At 41.6% G+C, this 26,627-nt stretch overlaps 2 protein-coding genes and 1 pseudogene across 5 annotated transcripts in view; 1 reads left to right on the top strand and 2 right to left on the bottom strand.

Annotated features, from left to right (window-relative positions):
- Positions 1 to 4,098, bottom strand: part of CEP19 (centrosomal protein 19) — a 6,145-nt gene extending 2,047 nt beyond the window's left edge. The window contains exons 1-3 of one of the 4 annotated variants that reach the window (XM_059687492.1): positions 3,628 to 4,098; positions 1,020 to 1,117; positions 43 to 232 (exon numbers count right to left, since the gene is read on the bottom strand). In XM_059687492.1, coding sequence (XP_059543475.1) covers positions 43 to 178 — 136 coding nt within the window. In that variant the 5' untranslated portion in view covers positions 179 to 232; positions 1,020 to 1,117; positions 3,628 to 4,098. Of the gene's footprint in view, positions 1 to 42; positions 237 to 1,019; positions 1,118 to 3,627 lie in introns of all 4 variants that reach the window. The other 3 variants (XM_059687495.1, XM_059687494.1, XM_059687496.1) reach the window with 3 other exon arrangements.
- On the top strand, positions 3,300 to 26,627 carry PIGX (phosphatidylinositol glycan anchor biosynthesis class X). Its single transcript, XM_059686163.1, has 8 exons — positions 3,300 to 3,340; positions 3,609 to 3,699; positions 4,081 to 4,261; positions 7,876 to 7,939; positions 17,146 to 17,287; positions 19,804 to 20,017; positions 22,798 to 22,898; positions 25,041 to 26,627. The coding sequence occupies exons 1-8, from the start codon at positions 3,300 to 3,302 to the stop codon at positions 25,182 to 25,184; spliced, it is 978 nt and encodes a 325-aa protein (XP_059542146.1). The 3' UTR covers positions 25,185 to 26,627.
- On the bottom strand, positions 6,113 to 6,217 carry LOC132231941 (U2 spliceosomal RNA; annotated as a pseudogene).

Genomic DNA, 26,627 nt, shown 5'->3' with positions numbered 1-26,627 from the left:
TATATTTTAAATAAGTAAATAAGTAAATAAAACATGAGTTACCTGAAAACTTTGAAAAGTTTCGGACTGGCATGATGCGCTGGCGACTTTTCCCTTTCATTTCATTCTCATAGATTAGGATAATAGCTGGAGGCTGAAGCCTAATTCCACATTTCTTGGCAGTGCACGTCATTCTCATATACACTTCAGGGTAAATGAGAGGAAATCTGAAAATGTGTTAGTCACATAATGACTTCCTGCAAAAGAGGGGAAAAAATTAAGTGTTGGATTAATCACACTCTTCCCTCTCTCTCCTCCCCAGCAGATCTGGCTCTAGTTCAGATTTAGATCAGTTCTACAGATACATGTTCAGCCCATCAATCTCAATATTTTGAGTGTTACCCTGAAAGTTTACTTTGGCCCTGGGTTAGCCTTAGTCTGTTGGATCCCTGATTCATTGAGGGGTACAGGTCTGTTCACACATGAACTTGGAAACGCAGTTCAGTTTGGCTCTCTTACTGTACTGTACTTTTAATCAAAGATTATATATGAATCCACGAGTCAGCCCAAAAACTGACTTATAGGATCTTTTTTATTTAACAATTAAACAAGTATATACAAGGCACTAAGTCTATGTCAAGGTACTAAGAGTTTTTTTTAAATCTTAATCATTATGTTTTGAGAGGTTCACCAGACCAGATCTGTTTCCCTTGTACTTTCCTAGTCATTTTATTCATTGAGTTTTTTTTTTGTAATTACTTATTTAATCATTTATCTTCCCTTCTCTTCCATATGCTCCATGAGGACAGGGAACATTTCCACTGATTACCACAATATCCCAGCACAATACTTGGAATATAGTAAGCATTCTGTACATACTTGTTTAATTCAATGTATTGAAATAAGCCCCTGTACATCCTGAAAGTTTTTACAGTCCAGAAGTCTGACCAAAAAGGCAAAGCCACCTAGCCAGTGTGGCTCAGTGGCTGAATGTCGGCCCATGAACCAGGAGGTCATAGTTCAATTCCAGGTCAGGGTACATGCCTGGGTTTTGGCCTTGATCCCCAGTAGAGGGCATGCAGGCGGCAGTTGATGGATGATTCTTTCTCATCATTGTTGATTCTCTCTCTCTCATCCTCTGAAATCAATAAAAACGTATTTTTTAAAAAGGCAGAGCCACCCTAGCAGGTTTAGCTCAGTGGATAAAGCAGAGGCCTGCTGACTGAAGGGTCCAGGGTTCAATTCTGGTCAAGGGCACGTACCTCGGTTGCAGGCTCCTCCCTGGTCGGGCGCGTACAAGAGGCAACCAATTGATGTGTTTTTCTCATGTAGATATTGCTCTCTGTCTTTCCCTCTCTCTAAAAAAACAATGGAAAGCCCTAGCCGGTTTGATTCAGTGGGTAGAGTGTCGGCCTGCGGACTGAAGGGTCCCAGGTTCAATTCCGGCCAAGGGCACATACCTAGGTTGCAGGCTCCATCCCCAGTGTGGGGCGTTCAGGGGGCAGCCAATCAATGATTCTGTCTCATCATTAATGTTTCTATCTCTCTCTCCCTCTCCCTTCCTCTCTGAAATCAATAAAATATATATATATATAAACAATGGAAAAATATCCTCAGGTGAGGATTTAAAAAACAAAGAAGTCAGAGCCAATGTAGAATCAGCCTATACATATACAAGGCAATAAAGTTTATATGACTTTTAGTTAAACTTATTTGTCTCATTACATTTTTTTTTCAGTTACAAGAAACACAGCTATTTTTTAGGTTAATACTTTCTATTCCCTCTTCCTTCCCTTGCCCCCAATGCCAAAGTACACTTAATTATAGGGACTGCTTTAGATGTGACTATATTATTCCCAGGAAATTTTGAAAATATCAAGGAATCTAGAAGTAAATCAGCATAAAGTAATGATATCTTTTTCTTTTTAAAAGATATTTTTATTGATTTCAGAGCGGAACGAAGAGGGAGAGATAGAAACATTAATGATGAGAGAAAATCATGGATTGGCTGCTTCCTGCATGCCCCCCACAGGGGATGGAGTCCACAACCTGGGCATGTGCCCTGACAGGGAATCAATGATGATCTGGTTCCTAGGTCAATGCTCAACCACTGAACCACTCAGTTGGACAAGTAATGATATCTTCATAAACTCAGCTCTGTCAGCAAATCACTACAGGCACAGAGTTATTTAATACATGTTCACTGTAGAAAACTGGAGGTGAAGGTGGGACATGGGGAGGAAGAAACATAAAAAATAGTCACCCTTAATTCCTTCCAGTCTTTTTTCTAGGCATACGGTTTTATTTATATTTTAGGCATACAGTTTTATTTTTTTAAACTACAGTAGCTGGATGAGTCTACTTTTTTGATCAGGCTTCTAGACTGTAAAAACTTTCAGGAGGTACAGGATATCGCCTTTTAAATTTAACAACCTATGTGATTTTGTCATTAAATGTTCCATCAAAATGCTAACTTTTATATTACTGCCAAATGTTTGTTCTAAGGATATATCAAAATCTCTCTTATCCACCCCTTATTGTGAGATGTAAGAACTTTTACTCTTAGAAAATTAATAATATATAAAGTTTTTTCAATTTTCTGTGGTCTGCCCCTGACCTAATGCAATGATCCCACCCCATTCCTTCCTTCTCCCCTTCTCCTTCTTCTAACAAATACTATTCCCAGTTCACCTCACTAAAATTTGGTGTATTAGTAAACTTTCTAGGAGATCCTACTGAGCACAAAATAAATTCCACACAGTCAAGTAAATAGCTGTACTCGTGAAGGACGCATGCAATAGATACTCAATAATACAGTTTAGCCCTAGCTGGTTTGGCTCAGTGGATAGAGCATCGGCCTGCGGACTAAAGGATCCCATGTTCCATTCTGGTCAAGGGCTCATCCCGGGGCTGGGGGCCAGATCCCCAGTAGGGGACATGCAGGAGGCAGCCGACCCATGATTCTCATCCTTGATGTTTCTATCTCTCTCTCCCTCTCCCTTCCTCTCTGAAATCAATAAAAATATATTTAAAATAATAATAATACAGTTTAGTAAAAGAAACAACCCACCTTTTAAAAAAATTTAACTTTTATTTTTTACTAAAGTAATGTTTGTATTCTATCTAAAATATAAAATAATTCTACGAGGCTTATAACTACTTTCCCTTTCCCGCTCCAATTCCTTCAAGTGTTTCTTCCCAAATCTGTCTCCATAGTTCTGAACAGTGTACGGATACTGCTCTTTTCAGTTTTATTATCTTCTGACATCTTTCCTCTTTGAGACATCCACCCCGAAGCCCCTATTCTGCCCCAACCGGCCATGGATGCCCTCTCGGTCTCCTTACGCATTCAACCCACCTCGTGAGCTCAGACGGACGCCTGTGCCCACCCCTGCCTCCCGACAGTCATACTTCCCCAGGGACCAGGGACCAGGGACCGCCCCAACCCAGCCACGCCTCCCCCACACCGAAAAGGGTGCGGATTTCGCCAACAGGTAGACGATCTTCTCCCGACTCACGCCCCTAATAGTGAAAGGCCGACTTTTTACCCTTAGAGAAGCACAGCCAGTGCCTCTGATGCCGGCCAGCAACTAAAACCTCCGTGAGGGGTTGTTTCCGCCCACCCGCAGTGCACACAGCAGCCCTGACCTGGACGTGGAGGCCGGGCGGCGCTGGCGCTGCAGAAAGGCCACGGGCACAGTCCCGCAGGGTGACCACGGGGTGAACTCTCCGCAAGGCGGCCCGAATCCAAATACCTGGACTTGGAGGTGGAGGCTGACAACCGGGCGCGCCGGCTCCGCAGCCAGCGTGCAGGGCTCAGGGTCGGGCTGCGGGCGCCCGAGGCCGTTCCCACGGAAACAGCCCCGAGCACTCACGGCGCCTGCGCCTCTTCTCCGCCCCGCCCCGGACCGGGACGGCAAGGGGCGGGCAGCGAGGAAGAGAACCCGGAGCCGGGACGGCCGCCTCGGGAGACGCCGGAACTTTCGAGGGCCGGGGCTGTGGGTCGTGGGGGGACGGCGGGACCGAACGCGCGCGCGCACCGAGGCTTCCGTCCCTCGCGAACCTCGTGGCGGCGCGCTCTCGGGGCGGCGTGAAGCGTAGGCAGGCTCCTCCCTCCGCGTTTCCTCCAGGCGCGCTCCTCGCCGGCGCACGCTCTCCGGCGTCCTGGCTGCCCCGGCCGTGGTCGCGGTGGTCCGAGCGGTGGCCTGGCTGCTGCTCTGGGAGGCAGCTGAGCTCGCCTGCAAGACCTCCGCGGCCCTCGCTGCCGCCCACACCGATGCGGGTAAAGGGAGGGGCGTGGCTGCGGGTTTGAGGTTGAGGGGTGGCAGCTGCTCGGACTCTGGGGGTCCTCTCCCCCGAGCGGTTTGCGGAGGTGCTTCTCCGTATCCCGGCGCCTCGGACTGTGGGGTGAACTGGGGGAGGCTAAGCACCAAGGCCTCGTGCCTCCTCTCTCTCGGGCTCCGCCTGCCACCCGCACGGCTCTCTGAACGTGGGGAGTTGGGCTCTGTTCTGGCCACACAGTCACGGAAATATTGTGAAGGAAGTACAGCGATGAAGCGTCTTGGGATGCATGCCGCTTCTTGCACCACCAAGGAGCCGGCAAGGCCCCCTTGCCTGTGAAGTGTGAGAACCGCAGTCCTGAATACAGAGACGCCGGGGGCGTGGGAAGAGGACGGCGTCGTACAAATACTTCAATAGTACACTGGATTGCGCTGGGGTTTCTTGATGACTCTGGTTTAGGCAAGCGCGTTGGTTCATTTCTTTGGGCCCCAGTCCATGGGCTGGAGTGCTGTGCTGTGTGTTGTGGATCCAGCCCTGAGCTAAAAACACGCTGCCCTGACCCTCGTGGAGCTTTCAGTGGGTTGGGGAAGACATTCCACTGGTGAGCCTATATAATAAAAGCCTAATATGCAAATCGACTGAACGGGCAGAAGGACCCTATGATGCACACTGACCACCAGGGGGGTAGACACTCAACAGAGGAGCTGCCCCCAGCCCGCAGGCCCCAGGCCAGCCAAGGCAGGGGGGAGGGGGACATTGAACCCACAACCTTTTGGTTTATGGGACAGTGCTTCCAACTGAGCCACCCAGCCAGGAAAATGGCAATAGTTTTGACTGCCTATTTTGCTAAGGTTGTGAAACTCATGTGAAAGCCCCAAGTAAAGGATCTATCATATAGGTATTAATTAATGTTAGTTTTTCATATTTTTCCCTTCTGTTGTATATTTCAGATGTTTTAATCTCTATGACATGCTTTTTCATGCATCTTTTCAGGGATATTTATAATGGACCTAGCAACATAGAATACAATATGGTTTTCATGTGTTTATTTTAATGTTCTTCCTACACACTGCCAGCTTTTGAAAATGAAATAAAATTATATAGCAAGGCACTTGGCAGAGTTGGTGATCTGATCATTAGTTATGATGCTCACATTAAGTAATAATTTTAATGTCTGAATGTCAATGTTCTTAATTCCCATGAGTCTGTATAGTGAGATTTCTGGTTATTCTAAGTTTATAAAAGAACCTTTTGAAATGACTCTAGCCCTGGACGGTTTGGTTCAGTGGTCAGAGCATCAGACCTTTGGACCAAAGGTCAGTTCCCAATAAAGGGCATGGTTGGGCACGTGCAGGAAGCAACCAATTAATGTGTCTCGCTCATAGATGTTTATCTCTCTCTTTCTCTTTCCTCCTCCCTCCCTCCTTCCTACTCTCTCTAAAAGTCAGTGGAGGCCTGACCGGTATTCTCAGTGGTTGAGCATTGACGGATGAACTAGGAGATCACGGCTTGATTCCTGGTTGGGGCACATGCCCAGGTTGCCTGCTCGATCCCCAGTGTGGGGCGTGCAGGAGCCAGCCGATCAATGATTCTCTCTCATTGTTGATGTTTCTCTCTCTCTCTCCCTCTCCCTTCCTCTCTGAAATCAATAAAGATATATTTAAAAAATTTGTAAAAAATTCAATAGAAAAAATATTCTTGGGTGAAGATTAAAAAAAAAAAAGACTTGTTTTTATTTTTGTTATTTTAAACCCTTCCAACATCTCCACAAGGCAAATGTACTGTCTTCTCAGTTTTATAGGTAGCTGGAATTAAAACAGATTTTCTGCCCTTGCTGGTGTGGCTCAGTTGGTTGGAGTGTTATCCCTTACACCAAAAGATCACCTGAATAAAGTAATATTAAAACTGATAAGAACAGATACTACACTTGATCTTAGCCAAAAGGCCGAGAAGCGATTAAAGTAATATTAATAACAAACACATATAGCACTATATGGTAGGACTTATTCTAACTACTTCATACTAGGTGTTCTGGTTAATAAATGGTGGATTTTGTAATCAAAGAAAACATGATAATTTCAAGAGAAACATCAAAAGTGCATTATTAAAAGTAATGTCCATCACTAGCTACACATTTCCCCCACCTTCCAGGTAATTTCTGGATACCGTCCCAATAGAACTTTTCTTGTTTTGAGGCAGACCATTCAGAGACCCAATTTTCCACTTCTTCGTACGTTTTGAAGTGCTGCTCAGAAAGTGTGTGTGCCATTGATCAGAACAAGTGGTAATATGAAGGAGCAAGGTCTGGTGAATACGGCTGGTGGGTTAATACTTCCCAGGCAAGATCTTTTAACTTGTTTCTAACTGGTTTTGAAGTGTGTAATGGTGCGTTATCATGAAGCAACATTACTTTGCTGTGTCTTCCAGAACATTCTGGTCGTTCCATGATCAAAGTGTGTTCAAATTGATTATTTGTTGTTGGTAGTGATCACTATTAACGGTTTCACCTGGTTTTAGATGCTCATAATACACCACACCTTCCTGATCCCACCAAACGCAGAGCATTGTCTTCTTTCCGAAGCGATTTGGCCTTGCAGTCAATGTTGATGGTTGATTTGGATCAACCCATGATTTTGTGCATTTGGGATTCTCAAAATAAATCCACTTTTCATCGCCAGTCACAACTCAATGCAAAAAAAAGACTTTCTTTTCGTGCCATTGAAACAACATTTTACTGATGACTTTTTGGTTTTCCATTTGTCTTTCATTCAGTTGATGTGGCACCCATTTTCCTTCCTTTAAAATCTTCCCCATTGCTTGTAAATGATCGAAAATTGTTTGCTGACCAACGTTTAATCTTTCGGCAAGTTGTTTTTGAGTTTGACATGCATCTTCATCCAATAATGTTTGTAATTGTTGGTCTTCAAACTTTTTCAGCTGACCTGGACGTTCTTTGTCTTTCACATCGAAACCATCGCTTTTAAAGCGTTTAAACCAGCGTTCACAAGTATCTTGAGATGGAGCATGTTCACCATAAGCTTCCCGAAGCTTTCAGCAGCACTTTTCCTTCAAAATAAAGTAATGAATTAAAACTTCCCGCAAATGGTCTTTTTTTGGCATGAAATTCGACATTTTTAAGCATAAAAATATCTATGATGTTAACACCTTCAGCAAATTTGACATAAGTTTTGAAGCTTGCTGTCAATACAACGAAATAGCATACATATCAAATCGCATATATATCAACATATGTGAAACTCCATCTATTGAAAAAACTCCGCATTATTAACTGGTACACCTAGTATATTAAGTCTCATGACAACTAGCAGAGCAATAAACTATCTTATGTAAAGTCATATAGCTATTAAATGACAGACAGGGTTTTGAAGGTAGGCGATCTAACTCTAAAGTCAATGTTCTTAATTCTCATGCTATACTAGAAGTAGATTTATATGTAGCTCAACTTGCTTAAGTTTTAGAGTTTTTGTTTCATTTTTAGGTTGGTTAGATTCTCCAGGCAAGTAAAGCCTATTAAAACAATTATTTTCTAATTATATAAGTATTCTTTCATTGAGTGCTTGTTTTATTAAAAATCAAATCTTTTGGTTCTTATAGGCGTAAAGGCCAGTTGTTCTGAAATTATTTTGCGGCAAGAAGTTTTGAAAGATGGTTTCCACAGGTAAGTTGCCTGTTGACTTTTACTTGTATCGAAGTACTGTTTCATATATTTTAGAGCAAAAAATTAATAGTTGAAAAATGGATAAAACTGAAAAAAAATCCCTTGATTTCTTCCAGTCGTAAGTAGCAGATTTGTTATAATGTGGTTACAGTTCGAAATAATGATTAACCCATTGTACGCCATAAGCATCTGTAGACACAAGTGGCTGACCTTCCCCATACGCCACACACATCTATTAAAAAAAAAATGTTTTCCCTAAGTGGCAAACCTGACCAACTTTAGAATCAGTTTTCATGAGAATTTTCAGCTGAAAATATTAAAGAACACCTGAATTGTAATACATATTTTTAAAATATATTTTATTGATTTTTTACAGAGAGGAAGGGAGAGGGTTAGAGAGTTAGAAACATCGATAAGAGAGAAACATCGATCATCTGCCTCCTGCACACTCCCTACTGGGGATGTGCCCACAACCAAGGTACATGCCCTTGACCAGAATTGAACCTGGGACCCTTGAGTCCGCAGGCTGACGCTCTATCCACTGAGCCAAGTATGAAGAGTGACAGAACCCACACAGCTTCCAAAACTAGAAATCCGTTATTTGAGACCTTCAGAATAGGCCAGTAATCATTGTTTTAAAAAAGGCTTTTTAGTTATACGTAGAGCAGGTGTAGTCTTGCTGCTAGGGTGGATGAGGAAACATTAACAGATTATAGAAAGCAGAATTTGTTAGCTCCTCCTGTTTCTATCTTCTTGGTCAAGAAGAATCACTTCTGCCCTAACCAGTTTGGCTCAGTGGATAGAGTGTCAGCCTGCGGACTGAAGGGTCCCAGGTTCGATTCTGGTCAAGGGCATGTACCTTGGTTGCGGGCACATCCCCAGGAGGGGGTGTGCAAGAGACAGCTGATCGATGTTTCTCATCGATGTTTCTAACTCTCTATCCCTCTCCCTTCCTCTCTGTAAAAAATCAATAAAATATATTAAAAAAAAAAGAAGAAGAAGAATTACTTCTACTTTGGGAAGGGTCAAGCAAATAGTAGTAGTAGTAGGAAACTGAAGTGGAGAATATGCAAGGTAAGTATGCAAAAGGGCTTTGCTACTATAAACGATTATAGGATCTCCCCTCTCTGATGAACTGTATCTCTTTTAGTAGGAGAACTTGCTTAAATGATTGTTGAACTTCTGTTTGTAGCCTTTGGATAATTTGGAAGTTAGTTGATATTTCTGGGCAGAATTCTAGACCAGATTATTAAAAGAATGGTTTGTGCATACGGAGGAAGTGATGGTCTCTTGGAATTAGTATTAATTTATTACAACTTATTTCCTTTATAGAGTTACTAGATAGGTAGATCAGAGAAATGCTATAGAATTTCCATATAACTTTTGGAATGAACTTGTAGATTTCCTCAAAAAAGCTTCATGAAATTTTGGTTAGGATTCTATTGAAACTCTTGATCAATTTGTAGAGAACTGATATGTGAACATTAATGAGTGTTCCAATGCATGAATATGGCATTTTCATTCATTTAGGGTTTATTAGGTTAATCTTAACAGTATTGTAACTTTCAGAGTATATGTCTTACATATATTTTGTTAAATTTATTCCTAAGTACTTCATGTTTTTTGATGTAAAGAGTATTGTTTTAAATTTTTCATTTCTACTTGTTTGTCGTTAATAATAGAAATACAATTGATTTTTGCATGATGATATGGTACCCTGATTCCTTGTGAAATCACTTACAAATGCCTATAGCTTTTTTTGTAGACTCTTTAAGCTCTTCTACATAAATGATCATGGGTTTGCAAATAAAGACAATCTGTATGCGTTTTACACCCTTTCCTTCCCTTTTTGACCTTGGGTGTCTAATACAATATTGAATAAAATTATTGCTATTTACCCAGTCTATTAATCTCTAAATTCTAATTGGAGTGATTCGACCATTTACTTTTAGTAAATATTGGTTTGGTTGGGTTGGCTTAAATTTATCCATCTTGCTACTTTTTTTATAATTTGTTTTTTCTATTTGGCCCATCTAGTCTTTTTTCTCTCTATTTTCTTGCCTTATTTTGGATAAAGTGAGTATTTTTTAAGCATCTTGTTTTATTCCCATTTTTGGCTTATTAACTATACTTCTGTCTTTTTAATTGGTTACTTTAGAGTTTACAGTGTGCAATTTTAACTTATCACAGTCTACCTTAAATAATATTATTTCACACCATAAATAATGTGTGCCTCTTATATCAGAATAGTTCATTTCCTTCTTTCCTTTATGCTGTTGTTGCCATACATTTATTAACTTTACGTTTTACTTATATTGTAAACCCGACCATGTATTGTTATTATTTTTGCTTTGAAAACTCATATATTTTTACATTATTATTTAATTGTGGTAAAAAAAAAAACCACAACATAAAATTTACCATCTTAACCCTTTTCAAGTGTACACTTCAATTACATTAAGAACATTTACACTGTTGTTTTACCATCACCACCATCCATATACAGAATTCTTGCAAAACTGAAACTCTGTACCTCTTAAACAATTTACTCCCTTTTCCCCCTTCTCCCAGCCTCTAGCAACCACCATTCTACTTTCTGTCTTTTTTTAATATATTTTATTGATTTTTTACAGAGAGGAAGGGAAAGGGATAGATAGTTAGAAACATTGATGAGAGAGAAACATTGATCAGCTGCCTCCTGCACACCCCCCACTGGGGATGTGCCCACAACCCAGGTATATGCCCTTGTCCAGAATCGAACCTGGGACCTTTCAGTCCGCAGGCCAATGCTCTATCCACTGAGCCAAACCGGTCAGGGCTCTACTTTCTGTCTTTATGAATTTGACTATTCTATGTACTTATACAAGTGGAATTATACAGTATTTGCTTATTTCACAAAGCATAATGTCCTAAAGTTTCATTCATATTAATTTCTTGTGTAATTGTCATACTTGTTTGTTTGTTTTTAAATATATTTTTATTGATTTCAGAGAGGGAGAGAGAGATAGAAACATCAATGATGAGAGAGAGTCACTGATCGGCTGCCTCCTGCATGCCCCAAACCGGGAGCCCACAACTAGGCATGTGCCCTGACAGGGAATCGAACAGTGACATCCTGGTTCATCAGTCGATGCTCAACTACTGAGCCTTGCCTCCTGAGCATACTGTTTTCAATAGTGACTGCACCATTTTACATTCCCACCAACAATGCTCAGTGGTCCAGTTTCTCTATCAATATTTGAAAACAATTAAAAAATGAGAGCAAATGTTTTCATATTCGCCCATGTATTTACCATTTGCTCTTCTGTCATTATTTTTTTAATACAGGGGTCCTCAAACTATGGCCCGCAGGCCACATGCAAATACAAATATTGTATTTGTTCCCATTTGTTTTTTTACTTCAAAATAAGATATGTGCAGTGTGCATAGGAATTTGTTCATAGTTTTTTTTTTTAAACTATAGTCCGGCCCTCCAACGGTCTGAGGGACAGTGAACTGGCCCCCTGTTTAAAAAATTTGAGGACCCCTGTTTTAATATATGTATTCTTTTATTTCAGAGAGTAAGGGAAAGGGAGAGAGAGATAGAAACATCAATGATGAGAGCGAATCATCTGTCAGCTGCTTCTTGCACATCCCCCTACTGGGGATCAAGCTTGAAACCCGGGTGTATGCCCTGACCAGGAATCAAACCGTGATCTGTTGGTTCATGGGTTGACACTCAACCACTGAACCACACCGGCTGAGCCTGTCTTTCTTATAGATCCAAGTTTTCTTCAATTTTTTTTTTTACCAAGCTTTCTTCTGATATTTTTTTTACTGCTTGAACTATTTCCTTTACCATTTATTTTAGGGACAAGTTCTCTTAGTTTGTGTTTGTCTTAATCTTTTTTATATACTAGAGGCCTAATGCACGAAAATTCATGCAAGAGTAGGCCTTTCTTCCCCCGGCTGCCGGCACCGGCTTCCCTCTGACACCAGGGACCCAGGCTGGCTTCCCTCAGGCCGCCTGCAGTCACCCGGAATCCAGACTGGCTTCGTCAGGAAAGATGTTTGGAAGATGTCCAGTCTATATTACCCTTTTATTATTATAGACTAGAGGCCCAGTACACAGTCTGGGACCCTCAGCCCGGCCTGTGCCCTCTCGCAGTCTGGGACCCCTCGGGAGATAACGACCTGCTGGCTTAGGCCTGCTCCCGGGTGGCAGAGGGCAGGCCAAATCCCTAGGTGCAGCCCCTGGTCGGGCTCAGAGCAGGGCCGATTGGGGAGTTGGGGCGCCGCCCCCTGTCATGCACAGAGCAGGGCGGATTGGGAGGTTGCGATGCCACCCTCAGTCACGCTCAGGGTAGGGCCGATTGGGGGGTTGGGGCACCGCCCCGTCACACTCAAGGCAGGGTCGATGGGGAGGTTGCGGCGCCACCTCCTGTCACGCACAGAGCAGGGCCAATCAGGGGGTTGGGGCGCTGCCCCCTGTCACTCACAGAGCAGGGCCCATCAGGGGGGTTGGGGCTCCGTACCCTGTCACACACAGAGTAGGGTCGATCAGGGGGTTGGGGAGCTCCCCCCTGTCACGCACAGAGCAGGGCCCATCAGGGGTTTGGGGCGCCACACCCTGTCACACTCAGGGCAGGGCCGATGGGGAGGTTATGGCTCTACCCTGTCACACACAGAGCAGTGCCCGTGGGGGGGGGGGGTGTTGGGGCACCGTACCCTGTCACACACAGAGCCGCAGGGCGATCAGGGGGTTGGGGAGCTCCCCCCTATCAGGCACAGAGCAGGGCTGATTAGGAGGTTGGGGCGCCCTCCCCTGTCACGAACAGAGCAGGGCAGATAGGGAGGTTGTGGCCCCGCCCCCTGTCACACACAGAGCCGCAGGGCGATCAGGGGGTTTGGGCACTGCCCCCTGTCACACTGATCCCGGTGCCGGGAGGCATATTACCCTTTTACTATATAGGATAGAAGCCTGGTGCACGGGTGGGGGCTGGCTGGTTTGCCTGTCCTGAAGGGTGTCCTGGATCAGGGTGGGGGTCCCCACTGGGGTGCCTGGCCAGCCTGGATGAGGGTTGATGACTGTTTGCAGCTGGTCACACACCCTTCAGGGTGGGGTTCCCCGCTGGGGTGCCTGGCCAGTCTGGGTGAGGGGCTGAGGGCTGTTTTCAGGCTGGTGGGTGACTGAAGCTCCCAACCACTCCTTTTTTTCTTTTTTTTTTATTCTGGGCCAGCTTTAGCTCTGAGGCTTGGCTCCAGCTCTTAGGCCTCCGCTGCTGAAAGCAGGTATCTGGTTCATTTGGGTTCTATAATCGAAACACTGTTTCAACTCCAGCTCTGAGATCCCGGCTGGCTGAAAGCAGGTTTCTGGAGTTTTGTTTAGCTTCTATATTTGTAACAATGTTTCAAACTGCAAGCTTAGAGGCCGTCAGCGGCAGGCGGGGAACGTTGGAGTCCTCCGTCACTGAAGCAAGCAAGCCTCATGTTCGCTTCAAGCTGCCTGGCTGCCGGCCGCCATCTTGGCTGGCAGTTAATTTGCATATCTCCCTGATTAGCCCTTGGGAAGGGTAGCAGAGGTACGGCTAATTACCATGTTTCTCTTTTATTAGATAGGATACCTCCTGGATATATAATTCTAAATTGAAAGCTTTTTTCTTTTAATACTTTACATACATCATTCCATTGTCCTCTGGTATATTATTATCTTTGTTACTCTCTACATAATGTTCATTTTTCCTCTCATTGCTTAAAAAATTGTTTTTTTCAGTGACTTGATAATAATATGTCTTGGTGTGGGATTGTGTGTGTGTGTTGATCCTGCTTGGTATTTGTTGAGCTTCTTGGATTTACAAGTTTATAGTTTTCATGAAAATCAGAACAATTTCAGCCATTATATAATCTTCCAATTTTCTTTCTGTTACATTCTCTCCTCTTTTTCTGGTCTCTTCCTCTCTCTCTCTCTCTCTCTCTCTCTCTCTCTCTCTCTCTCGATACTCTTCACTTGATATTGTTGAAAGATCTCTGAAATTGTTCCTCCTCCCCCCATTCTTTTTTCCTCAGTTATGCTTCAGTTTGGATGGTTTCTGTTGCTGTGTCTCCAAGTCACTGATCTTTTCTTCTTCAGTGTTTAAATGCTTTTAACCATATCAGGATAGTTTTTAGTCCAGAAATTAAGTTTCTCATCTCTTGAAATTGCATTCAGTTCTTTATATATATACTAGAGGCCTGGTGCATAAAATTTGTGCATGGGGGTAGGGGGGTCCCCTCAGCCCAGCCTGCATCCTCTCCATTCTGGGACCCCTTGGGGGATGTCCAACTGCTGGTTTAGGTCCAATCCTGGGGATCGGGCCTAAACCAGCAGTTGGACATCCCTTTCACAATCGGGGACCACTGGCTCCTAACTGTTCACCTGCCTGCCTGCCTGATCACCCCTAACTGCTCCCCCTGCTGGCCTGGTCACCCCCAACTGTCCCCCCTGCCGGCCTAGTTGCCCCCAACTGCTCCTCCCCTGCCAGCCTGGTCGCCCCTAACTGCCCCCCCCCGCTGGCCTGGGTGCCCCTTACTGCCCACTCTGCTGGCCTGGTCGCCCCCAACTGCCCCCCACCTTGCCGGCATGGTCGCCCCTAACTGCCCCCCTACCGGCCTGGTCGCCCCACACAGCCTGCTGCTCGGTCGTTGGGTCGCCCCTCACTAACCCCCCTAACCCCCCCCCCCCCGCTGGACTAGTCGCCCCAAACAGCCTGCTTCTCGGTCGTCGGGTCACCCCTCACTAACCCCCCCTGCCAGCCTGGTCGCCCCACACGGCCTGCTGCTTGGTCGTCAAGTCGCCCCTCATTAACCCCCCTGCCGGCCTGGTCGCCCCACGCAGCCTGCTGCTCAGTTGTTTGGTCGCCTCTCACTAACCCCCCTGCTGGCCTGGTCGCCCCACACAGCCTGTTTGGTCGTCCGTTCGGTTGTCCGTTCAGTTGCGATGGTCACTTAGGCTTTTATAGAGAGAGATTAGAGGCCCTGTGCATGAAATTCGTGCACAGGTAGGGTCCCTAGCGGCTGCTGGCCACCAGCCGGGGCCTCCCTTCCCTGGCTGCCAGATGCCGGTGGGGGCCTCGCTGCCCGGGCCTTCCTTCGTTCTGCGCCGCTCCCTGGTGGTCAGCACACATCATAGCGAGCAATTGAACTCCCGGTTGGTTGAACTCCTGAAAGGACACTTGGCTTATTAGGCTTTTATATATAGAGCTATTTCTTCTCTTTCCCTCATAATGTTTGTTTTTTTCTTTAAATTCTTGAATATAATAGGTGTATTTATAATGACTTAATGTCCTTTGCTAATTTTGTCACTTCTGTCATTTCTAATCTGTTTCTATGAATGATTTTTTTTCTTGGTTATTGGTCACATTTCCCTGATTCTTTGCATGCTTGTAACTTTGGATTAGATACTGAATATTGTGAATGTTGTAGATATGAACCTTTTTGAGTGTGTGGATTTTATCTTCTTTTAAAGGGTGTTGGGTTTATTTTTTCTGTTAGAGTTTTAAGTTACTTGTTTATCAACTTGATCCTTTTCACCTTTTTTGTGTAGGCCTAAAGTTAAAAGTGGCCATTACTGCAAGGCTAATTTAGCTTACTAAGGCTTTACCCTATCAGGATTTCAACTGAAAGCTTTGGTTGGTATCCCCATTGGGATTTCTATACTTTGGTTGGTTGGAATGCAAATGTCTCCCTACCTTTTGTAAAATTTTAGAATTTCTCGTCTTTTAGTGCCCTGGTCATTCTGTGCCCATCTTGTGGAGTTACGCCTCACTCATGCTTATCTTAGTATTCAACAGAAACTCAAGGGAACTCCCCAATTCAGATTTCTAGAGCTCTTTATGCATAGTTTCCTCCTCTCTGGAACTTAGTGCTGTGACTTCCAACCACTTCAGCTTTCCTAAACTTTTTTTTTTTAATGTATTTTTATTGATTTCAGAGAGGAAGAGAGAAGGAGAGAGAGAGAGAAACATCCTGCACGCCCCTACTGGGGATTGAGCACACAACCCTGGGCCTGTGCCCTTGACTGGAATTGGACCTGCGACCCTAGAGTCCGTAGGCCAACACTCTATCCACTGAGCCGGCGGGGGCAGCTTTCCTTAACTTTTATTTCTCACCTAAGTGAAAATATCATGCTGTGCTTTGGGTCTCATTCACTGCACTTGGTCCAAAATGTGCCTCCAGACAGAAAGCTGGGACAATTAACAGTTAGATTTTTAGTCTATTTCAAATTAATTTTTGTATATCCAATTGTTTCAGTTCCATTTTTTGAAAAGACTATCCTTTCCTCATCAAATTATATTTGAATCTTAATTGAAAAATTGTGTATGTCTATTTTTAGACTTTATCCCTTTCTATTAATCTTTTTCTTTCACACTAATACAACTATTTCCAATCTGTTTCATCTCAAAGCACATATAAACTAATTACTAAAATTCTGTGGCACACCAAAATATGTATAATTTTGATTCATTCACACGGGATGGCTACTGTTGTCATTTTTTTGACAATCTAAGGGAAAATTGGTCAGTTCCCCTAACTAAATAATCAGGTATTGCATGTTTTAAAAAATCTTGTGGCACAGCAGTATGCCTTTTGCTGGTTGAAAATCACTGCATTAATATAATACTACTAGAGGCCCCGTGCACGAAATTCATGCACTGGAGGGGAGGGGCGGGGGGAAGGGTTCCCTCAGCCCGGCCTGCGCCCTCTCACAGTCTGGGAGCCCTCGGGGGATGTCTGACTGCTGGCTTAGGCCCGGGGAGTGTGGGGAGCAGGCCTAAGCCGTAAGTCGGAAATCCTTAGCGCTGCCACAGAGGCAGGAGAGGCTCCTGCCACTGCGCTTGCCAGCCATGAGCCTGGCTTCTGGCTGAGAGGCGCTCCCCCTATGGGAGCGTATTGACCACCAGGGGGCAGCTCCTGCATTGAGCGTCTGCGCCTGGTGGTCAGTGTGCATCATAGCAACCGGTCGTTCCGCTGTTCGGTTGATTTCCATATACCTTTTTATTATATAGGATGGCTTATGACATGAATTTATGAAAGATCTAATGGGTGGTTCTGACATGAGATAAATATTTTATTTGACTTTATAGTCTCTATAATTTTTAAAATAGTGGTTCTACTAATTTGAATGTAATGTTATGCTATATCATTAACAATTTAATGAAGAGATTTCTCTGAACATACTTGTCTTACAGAGACCTTTTAATAAAAGTGAAATTTGGAGAAAGCATTGAGGACTTACAGACCTGCCGACTCTTAATTAAACAGTACATCCCAGCAGGACTTTTTGTGGATCCATATGAGTTGGCTTCATTACGAGAGAGAAACATAACAGAGGTACAACTGTTAGAGGATTTTTACAAATATTAGAGCATTATTTTGAGGGAAATTTGTTAAGGGATGCTATAATTTGGATAAGGCAAAATAGTATGTAAAAAAAACACTAGATACATTTGTAAAAGTGTATCAAGTAACATTTTTTAGATAGAATAGGAGTATTCTTTAATAAGTGAGTGATACTTGTCAGTAATAAGCCAACTAAACTGAGCTGATTAAATGCTTTTTGACAGTATGGTTCCCAGTTTAGTGACTAAGAAAATGAACAATTAATAAATATTGTTTCAATAGCAACTTTGTTAAATTAGAGAGACATACCCAACAGCTGTATAATTTGAGTATGGGAGGAAAAGATATTAATATTTATTGGATCTCTATATGCCAGGTATTTTCTTCTTCTTTTTTAAAGAAGCAAGGTAAAATAAGCATTAAAGAAAGATTATGTCCCACTCCTTTACATAGATTAATCTTTATAGCAACCCTGGGAGTATTATCTCTATTTAATAAGTTAAGGATACTGAAGCACAAAGAGGCCAAACTTATCCAGGATCACATGGGCACATGAAAGAAGAGCCAAGAAATGAAGCCAAGGTTGTCTATTTGCAATTGTTGCTCTTTCCAGAAAGGAATCTTACTCCTTAGTTAAGGATTTCCCTAACTTCAATTAGAATCACCTTAGTTAGGGTTTCCCTACCTTCATTAAGAGTCACCTGTTCAATTTAGTCATGACTCGGTTGAGTACCCTCTCATGTACCTTAGGGTTGCCAGTTTGATTCCTGGTTGGGGCACATACCCAGGTTGCGGGTTACCCTGGTTGGGATGCATATGGGAGGCAACCAATTGATGTTTCTCTCTCTCTCCCTCTCTTTTCTCTCTCTCTAAAATCAATTTAAAAAATAAAATCTCTGTATTACACTTTTATGTTAATAATAAAGAAAAGTGTGTGTGTGTGTGTGCGCGCGTGTGTGTGCGCGCGTGGTGATGGGGGTCTATGGGGAGGCTGTATTTTCTGCTTGTTTTTTTCTGTAAACCTAAACCTGCTCTAAAAAATACAGTGTATTAATTTTTTAACATGTTTTTATTGATTCTGGAGAGAGGAAAGGAGAGGGAGAGAGAAACAACAGTGATGAGAGAGAATCATCAATCAACTGCCTTCTCCACGCCCCCTACTGGGATCGAGCCCACAACCCAGGGCATGTGCCCTGACCAGGAATTGAACCATGACTTCCTGGTTCAGGGGTCGACACTCAACCACTGAGCCACACTGGCCGGGGTAAAGTCTATTACTTTTTTAAAAAGAATATATCTATAGCTATATCATACTGAAAAAAGACTGCTAAAAAGCTAATGCAATTTTTGCTTAAGGAAGGAAATATTGCTATTATAGTCCTTGAGTGTTTTCCAGCGGCAACTAATGTGATGAATGGCTTGGAAACCAAGTCATGAAAAACGGAGAGAACTGTGAATATTTCTTTGGGGAAGAGAAGATGTGGTGGAGGCCGCATGATTGAGGACCTCTGATGTTTGAGGAATCTTAGTGAAATAAGGAACAGATTTATTGAAGACATTGTAAGCACAGATAATTGGTGATTGTTATAGGCCAGAGCATCCAGTTTCTTCTCATAGAAAAGGAATAACCTTTGAACAGTAGATAAAATGAGATGACTCAGTCATTGAAAGTAATCAATTAGTGGCTGGATACTTGAGAAAAATATCCTCATTGAGACGGTGGTTTAATTTGAACACCTCTGAGGTTCCTTATGACTCATAAGATTATATAATTCCTTGACCTTTGCCATAAGTTCAACAACTTGTATATATGTGTGTTCTTTAATATATCAACATGTATGCATACATATATGGATACATAATACATATACATGTGCATATTATAATTCAGGGTTAATTTCTGTCACACATGCAGTTGTACTTTTGGTGTAGAATACTTATTTTAAAATGGTTTTTACCATATTATTTTTTTAAGGAGTAATTTACTATTTTTTCCATTACCTTTTTATACCCAGTGTAGAAAGAGTGCTGACCTTTGCTTTGACTTCCTGACCACAGTGATCTATCTCACTACCACCTTACTTGCTTCTCTGAAGAACAGGAAATTACCAGAATGATACCAATCATTTTTACTCAATACTGGGTTAACTGTTTTTTGTCATAGTTTTCATACTTACAGAACCATGCAACACCTATTCACAAAATTTCTCTTTTTTTGGTACCTGTTTTATCACCTAAACAAAGGTTGATAAGGAGATCACATAGAAATAATTTTTATTGTGGGAAAATTTCCTCAGTTTACTTTTAGTAAACAAACTTTTATTAAACACAGATCACATCTTATGTTTTCTTAACTTAAGGATGGAAGGGGAATAGAAATTGTTTATAAGGGGGATGAATTTTAAATTTCTTTTCACCTGTATAGCAGTCTTCTGGTTTAGTTTTGTTTTTTAAATCTTCCCCATTCATTTTTTTCTCTTGGATTAATATTTGTTTTGTTTTGACAGGCAGTCATGGTTTCAGAAAATTTTAATATAGAAGCTCCCAACTATTTGTCCCAGGAATCTGAAGTTCTCATTTATGCCAGACAAGATTCACAGTGCATTGATTGTTTCCAAGCTTTTTTGCCTGTGCACTACCGCTATCATCGGCCACATAGTAAAGATGGAGAAACCTTTATTGTGGTCAATAACCCGGATTTACTGATGTATTGTGACCAAGGTAAGGGTTGCATATCTTTTCTGAGGGTTGAAAATAAAAATAAAGGTATGGTGGCAGGTTTGAAATCAAGGGATAACAAAAGCATGTTTCTTTTTTCTTTCTTTTTAACTTTTTGATTGTAAAATAGAACATAGCTATAGAAAAACTTCACAAATATGTAGTTTAGTGAGTTATTATAAGGCAGGTGTCCTTGAAATTACTACGCAGGTCAAGAAATAGCACTTTGCCAGCCACTCGAGCAGCAGCTGTATGTATCATGACTCAAACATAGCTTCCTCCTTTCTCCTAAGACTAAACCCACTATCCTGACATTTAATCACTTCCTTTTATTTATTTAAAAAAATATTTTTATTGATTTCAAAGAGGAAGGAATAGAGAGATAGAAGCATCAATGATGAGAGAGAATCATTGATTGGCTGCCTCTTGCAAGCCCCCTACTGGAGATTGAGCCTGCAACTCAGGCATGTGCCCTTGTCCAGAATTGAACGCAGGACCCTTCAGTCTGCAGGCTGACGCTTTATCCACTGAGCCAAACCAGCTAGGGCAATCACTTCCTTTTGTAGATAATTTATATCTACATATAATTATATGTACATATAATGTATGTATGTATATATATGTGTGTGTGTGTATATATATATATTATACTAGAGGCCTGTTGCATGAATTTGTGCATGGGTGGGGTCCAGCCGCCTGCCCCGATGGGGGCTGATCGAGCCAGGCTGGCGGGGGGGAGGAGCCATGGAAGGTTTGGGGGGGGGGGTGCGATTAGGGCCCCGATCGGGTTGGTTGGCCACCACAGTGCATGTCATAGCTACCGGTCGTTCCAGTCGTTCCATCGTTCCATTGTTCCAGTCGCTTGGCTTTTATATATATCTTCCTATATAATAAAAGGCTAACATGCAAATTGTCCCCTCAGGAATTTGACCAACCGGGAGTTCGACTGCTCGCTATGACGTGTGCTGACCACCAGGGGGTGGCGTGGAGCGAAGGAATGCCCCAGCTGCAGCTAGGGAATGAAGGCCCTGGCTGGCAGCCAGGGGAAGGAAGACCAGGGACCCTACCCATGCACGAATTTCATGCGCTGGGCCTCTAGTAGATATATAAAAGCCTAAGCGACCGAACGACTGGTTGACCAGTCACTATGACACGCACTGGACACCAAGGGGCAGACACTCAACACAGGAGCTGCCCCCCTGGTGGTCAATGTGCTCCCACAGCCAACCTCCTGTGGCTGGCCAACCTCCTGTGGCCCCTCCCCCAGGCTGGCTGCCCCAATCGGCCTCCATCACTGGCCAGGCCAAGGGACCCCACCTGTATATGAATTTGTGCACCAGGCCTTTAGTGTGTGTGTGTGTGTGTGTGTGTGTGTGTGTGTGTGTGTATACATATGTACACACACACACACACACAGGTATTATTTCAGAGAGAGGAAGGGAGATGGAGAAAGCTAGAAACATCAATGATGAGAGAGAACAATCCACTGCCTTCTGCACACCCCCTACTGGGCATTGAGCCCACAACCCCCACATGTGCCCCGACCAGGAATCGAACTGTGATCTGGTTCATGGATCAACACTCAACCACTGAGCCATATTGCTGGGCCCTTATATGTATTTATGCTTTTATCACCCAAGTATATGGATGATATGACACACTATATCTTAGTCTTGCCCATTTAACATTTTTCTCAGAGTTGGGGTTTTGGTGATAGTAATCATGCAGTTCATCTGACCTCTTTATTTCTTAGAAATTGGCACCTGGCTCAGGGGTGTGATTAGATCCAGGTTTGCTTCTTTTGGCAAGTGCTGTGTTCCTTCATAAGTAGGTGTAAATGTCTGGTGTGCTTCTTTTTCAGCCATTGATCCTCATTGCCCCTTTGCTGCTTTCTGTTTATTCATGCTGACATCACCGTGCTTATTGCTGTTGGTGTTTTGTTTAAACCTGCACGTATTTGGTGTGTGAGGGCACTTTATCACCTAGTTTTTCTATAAATGTAGTCCATGAGTTTTTGGTTTTGTGAGTAATTGTTCTGTTTTAATGTGTACATTTGAGTAAATTAAAAAAAATTTGCTTTTACCATTTTCAGTTTTCCTAGAATGAAGACTTTAATTTAAGAAACCCCTTTCAGATTTTTGGCTCTTTGTGCCTCCACGATTGGGCTGATTTGAATGTTTGCAAAAGTTAGTAGCACTGTTACTAAAGACTGGCATGGCAGATAGGAAGTTTTTAATCCATACATTTTCTGCCATCATATATTTCATGATGAAAAAATAAAAAAGCGTTCAACTCTGTTAGCTTTGTTCATCCAACCTAGGTTTCTGTTTCTATTAATGATATTGACTTACCTTAAATAAAGTTTGAAAATGTGTTCCCCCCTGAGAGAGCATCTGGGGTTCTGGTGTTATTTGGGTTTTGGTCTGAAAGCTCTTTATGGGTGTATTTACACCTGGACATTTATTGAATTGGATGCTTAGGACCTGTTCATTGTTCTAAATATGTGTTATATTTCAAGAAAAAAAGTTTAAATTAAAATACTTTAAAAAATGGCCTCTAGTATAATGGGATTTGTCTAAAAGTCATGCACAGTCTTTGTAATTTCATAATTTCTTAGGCATTCACTTAAAACAGGCTGTTAAAACAATATGTGATAGATGGAGCCAAATCATGTACACTGTGTATTAAAATGTTTGAATACTCATATCCCAAAATGACAAATTGGCCTAGCCTCTAGTCCAGATTAAAGTTTTGTGATATGATTTTCTACCACTTTTTCTCAGAGTTTCCAATTTTGAAGTGCTGGGCTCAGTCAAAAGTGGCAGCTCCTTGTACTTTGAAGAATAAGGATATTTGCCAATGGAATAATATGAAATATAAATCAGTAAGTTAGTATTTTATATTTTTAGATTGTACTGGCTCATTTAAAATTCTTTCTATAATGTTTCTGCCACATTTAAGGGATTAGACTTTTATATTTTACCATAGAAAGCTTTCTTTTTTGCAATGTCATTTATTTGCTACAGATGACAACAGTGGTTCCTGCTTTATATAGAATCATTTAATTTGGGGGACGGAGATTTAGTGTTAGTCCCATGCCTCATTGGTCCAGAGCTTAAGTATAGCTGATAGGTGATTTAAAGGTGTGAAATGGCCAAGAAAAACAGTGGTATATCCATCAGGTATAAACTTTATTTAGAACTTTTTATTAATTTTGAACAAAATAAATTAGTTAACTTCATTGTATTACACAGAATAAGTGAAAAAAAAGGATAATAAAACTCAAATTAGTATTATTTCAACTGTGATAGTTTTTAGACAGTTGTCTAAGAAGTCTACAGTTTTCTTCTTATCTTCTTATGTTAACACTAGAGGCCCAGTGCACGAATTCGTGCTTGCGTGGGGTCCCTCAGCCTGACTGGCAATCAAGGCCTATGGGTGGGGGGGAGGCCGGAGGGCGGGGGGGGAAGGGGCCACAGGAGATTCCTGTCGGGGCAGTCAGGGCCTGCCGGCTGGCAGGAGGGACCATGGGAGGTTGGCGGGCCACAGGAGGTTGGAAGTGGGAGCGCACTGACCACCAGGGGGCAGCTCCTGCATTGAGCGTCTGCCCCCTGGTGGTCAGTGCACACCATAGCGACTGGTCGACCGGTTGTTCTAGTCATTCAGTCATAATGGTCATTTAGGCTTTTATATATACTTCTTGCCTCTCTTCAGAATGGTTAAGTTTTTTTCCATTGATTTTTAAAGGAAGTGAGAGGCAGGAGCGGGGAGAGAGAGAGAGAAACATGTATGTGAGAGAGACACATCAACTGGTTTGCTCCCACACACACCCCTTGTGGAGCCAGGGATCAAACCTGCAACTGAGGTATATGTCCTTGACCTGGAATCGAACTCATGGGTTGATGCTCTAACCACTGAACAAACCAGCCCCTCTCCTCTTCTTGGAGGTCTGGGGTGGGACTGAAAGTTCCAACCCTCTTATCACATGGTTAGCTCCATTGGCAACCAGTCCTCACCCTTAGGTGCTTTCCAAAAGCTACTTCACCAACATAAAAGACACCATGCTTACTCTTAACACTTAGGAAATTCCAACAGTTTGGGGAGCTTTGAGCTAGAAAGGGAATGGAAACCAAATACGTATGTCTTATATAAAACACAATATCACACATACGTTACCATAATTTTTTTCAAACTCTAAAGTACATCTGGAGAATTACATTTAAGAGTATGTGAATGAAGAGTATGATTAGTGTTTGTTTTTGATTTATTGATTTAAAAATTGGTAATGTGCATTGCTATGAAATAAGTAATTACCCTGTTAAAATATTTTGAATTTAATTCTCTTTAAGACCAGGTAACTTGAAATAAGAAGTCATACTTAAGCTATTTGATTTTTTTTTTCTTTACTTTGAGTTATAGGTGGTCATTACTAAGGTGGTGATCTATATTAAGGCTTGTTTGCTTAAGATGCCATTTTTTAAGATTATAATTTTCAAATAGCACTTTGTTACAGATTGTGGTGATAAAATAATCTTTTTTGGATGTGAAATTATAATCCAGGTATTTATAAAAACAAGCCAAAAATAAAAATATTCCCAAATTTTAATGTTTTTAAAAACTTACTTTTAAACCATAAAATTTCCCAAAGTTTCTAATTGAACATTTTGTCTTCAAAACCAAATAGAAAATAGAAACTGAGTTGAATCTGCAACTTCTTTTACATGGGACAACACTCAACCAACTGAACCACACTGGCCTGGCTGGCCTGGGTTTTTAAAAAGGATATACTCAATTCTATGTAAAATATAGAAAAAGTAAAAACTAATGAGAATTTAAGAATTATTGTGGGAATTGAGTCTGATTTATTTACATTAAATGTTCAATCCAAAAGAATCATTCAAACAATAATGTTACATGTAGTGTAGAATTGGCTAAAGAATATTTAAAAGCCAAGAAGTAAAAATAAAGAGATAGTGGTCTTACTTAGAACATCCATTTTAAATGTCTCTAACTTCTCTCTCCACAGGTGTACAAGAATGTGACTTTACAGGTTCCAGTGGGACTGACTATACATACCACTTTAGTATGTTCTGTAACTCTACTTATTACCATCCTGTGTTCTACTTTGATTCTTGTGGCTGTTTTCAAATATGGCCATTTCTCCCTATAAGTTTTCTGCAATTAAATGCTTTCCATAAACCTAAATAAGACCTAATCGTTTGTGATTAGAAGCATTCTTTTAGAATTGTCATTATTTTGTCTTTTGTCTTCATTTTTGGCTAAAATTATGTATACTGGAGGAAATTTTGGATCATTCTCAACTAATTCCAAAATTGAGTGCTCTGTTGTGTAAACCTTTGATAATCTTCAAGCATCTAGTGCTAGTACAGGAAACTTAATTCTGTTACATTACTATTTATTTTGTGAGCAGTGATTTTTATCCTCATTTGGGTTACAAAAGTGAGTACTTTATGTATTAGAGACAAATTATTCTCATTCTGTGAGTAGAAACATTTCAATTTAAGCTAAAAATTGAGAAAATAATTATAAATAAGAATAAAATAATTTAGATGAATGAGTTTATTTAAATCTTAATTTTATGAGAATATTGAAGTCATCCAGAGTTTCAAAGAAAATATTAAAATAAAATAACTAAGAAAATATTAATATTAAAATTGATTATTCCTTAAAACATTTCCATTCTCCTTTTATAAGTTATATTGCTTAAAAAAATATTTATATATAGCCCTAACCGGTTTGGCTCAGTGGATAGAGCGTCGGCCTGCAGACTGAAAGGCCCAGGTTCAATTCTGTTCAAGGGCACGTACCTTGGTTGTGGGCACATCCCCAGTAGGAGGTGTGCAGGAGGCAGCTGATCGACGTTTCTCTCTCATTGATGTTTCTAACTCTCTATCCCTCTCCCTTTCTCTCTGTAAAAATTCAATAAAAAAAAAAATATATATATATATGTTTTTATTGATTTCAGAGAGAGGAAAGAAGAGGGAGAGAGAGATAGAAACATCAGTGTTGAGAGAATCATCAATTGGCTGCTTTCTGCATGCCTTCTACTGGGGATTGAGCCTGCAATCCCATGACTTTCTGGTTCATGGGTCGATGCTCAACCACTGGGCAACACCAGCCGAGCTATATTGCTTTTTAATATATGAATTGTCAAAGGACTTGATGAAACTAAGTACTAAGATCTAGTTCTGATTTAATACTGAATTTGTCAGGAAGACAGTTCAGAAAGAATATATTTTATTAAGTTACACATTTGCAAAAATATTTTTGTATCTTCAGGTGATTTTTTAAAAAAATAGGAGGTCTTGATTTAGAACCAAAAGGCTATATTAATAAATACAACTGTGCTAAAAAGAAGAAAGTCATACAGTATATTGTTTGTTAATAGTCTCAGCCTTCTGTACATACATATGTTACATTTCTACATTTTGAATACACCTCACGTCAACTTCTGCATTAAGTTTGTGACAAATTTGTGCTGTTCTTAGTGTATGCAAGACACTTGACTTTACTCTTTTATTCTTGTGTGTAAAAAGTGCAATATGAACTTATATATAGTCTTTGCTATGTTAGATTTATAAACTTTTAAAAA

This window comes from Myotis daubentonii, chromosome 3 (assembly GCF_963259705.1).
Source record: "Myotis daubentonii chromosome 3, mMyoDau2.1, whole genome shotgun sequence".
NCBI classification, from domain to species: Eukaryota; Metazoa; Chordata; class Mammalia; order Chiroptera; family Vespertilionidae; genus Myotis; species Myotis daubentonii.
Note: the sequence above shows the minus strand (reverse complement) of the source record. Positions and strands in the feature narration are given on the sequence as shown.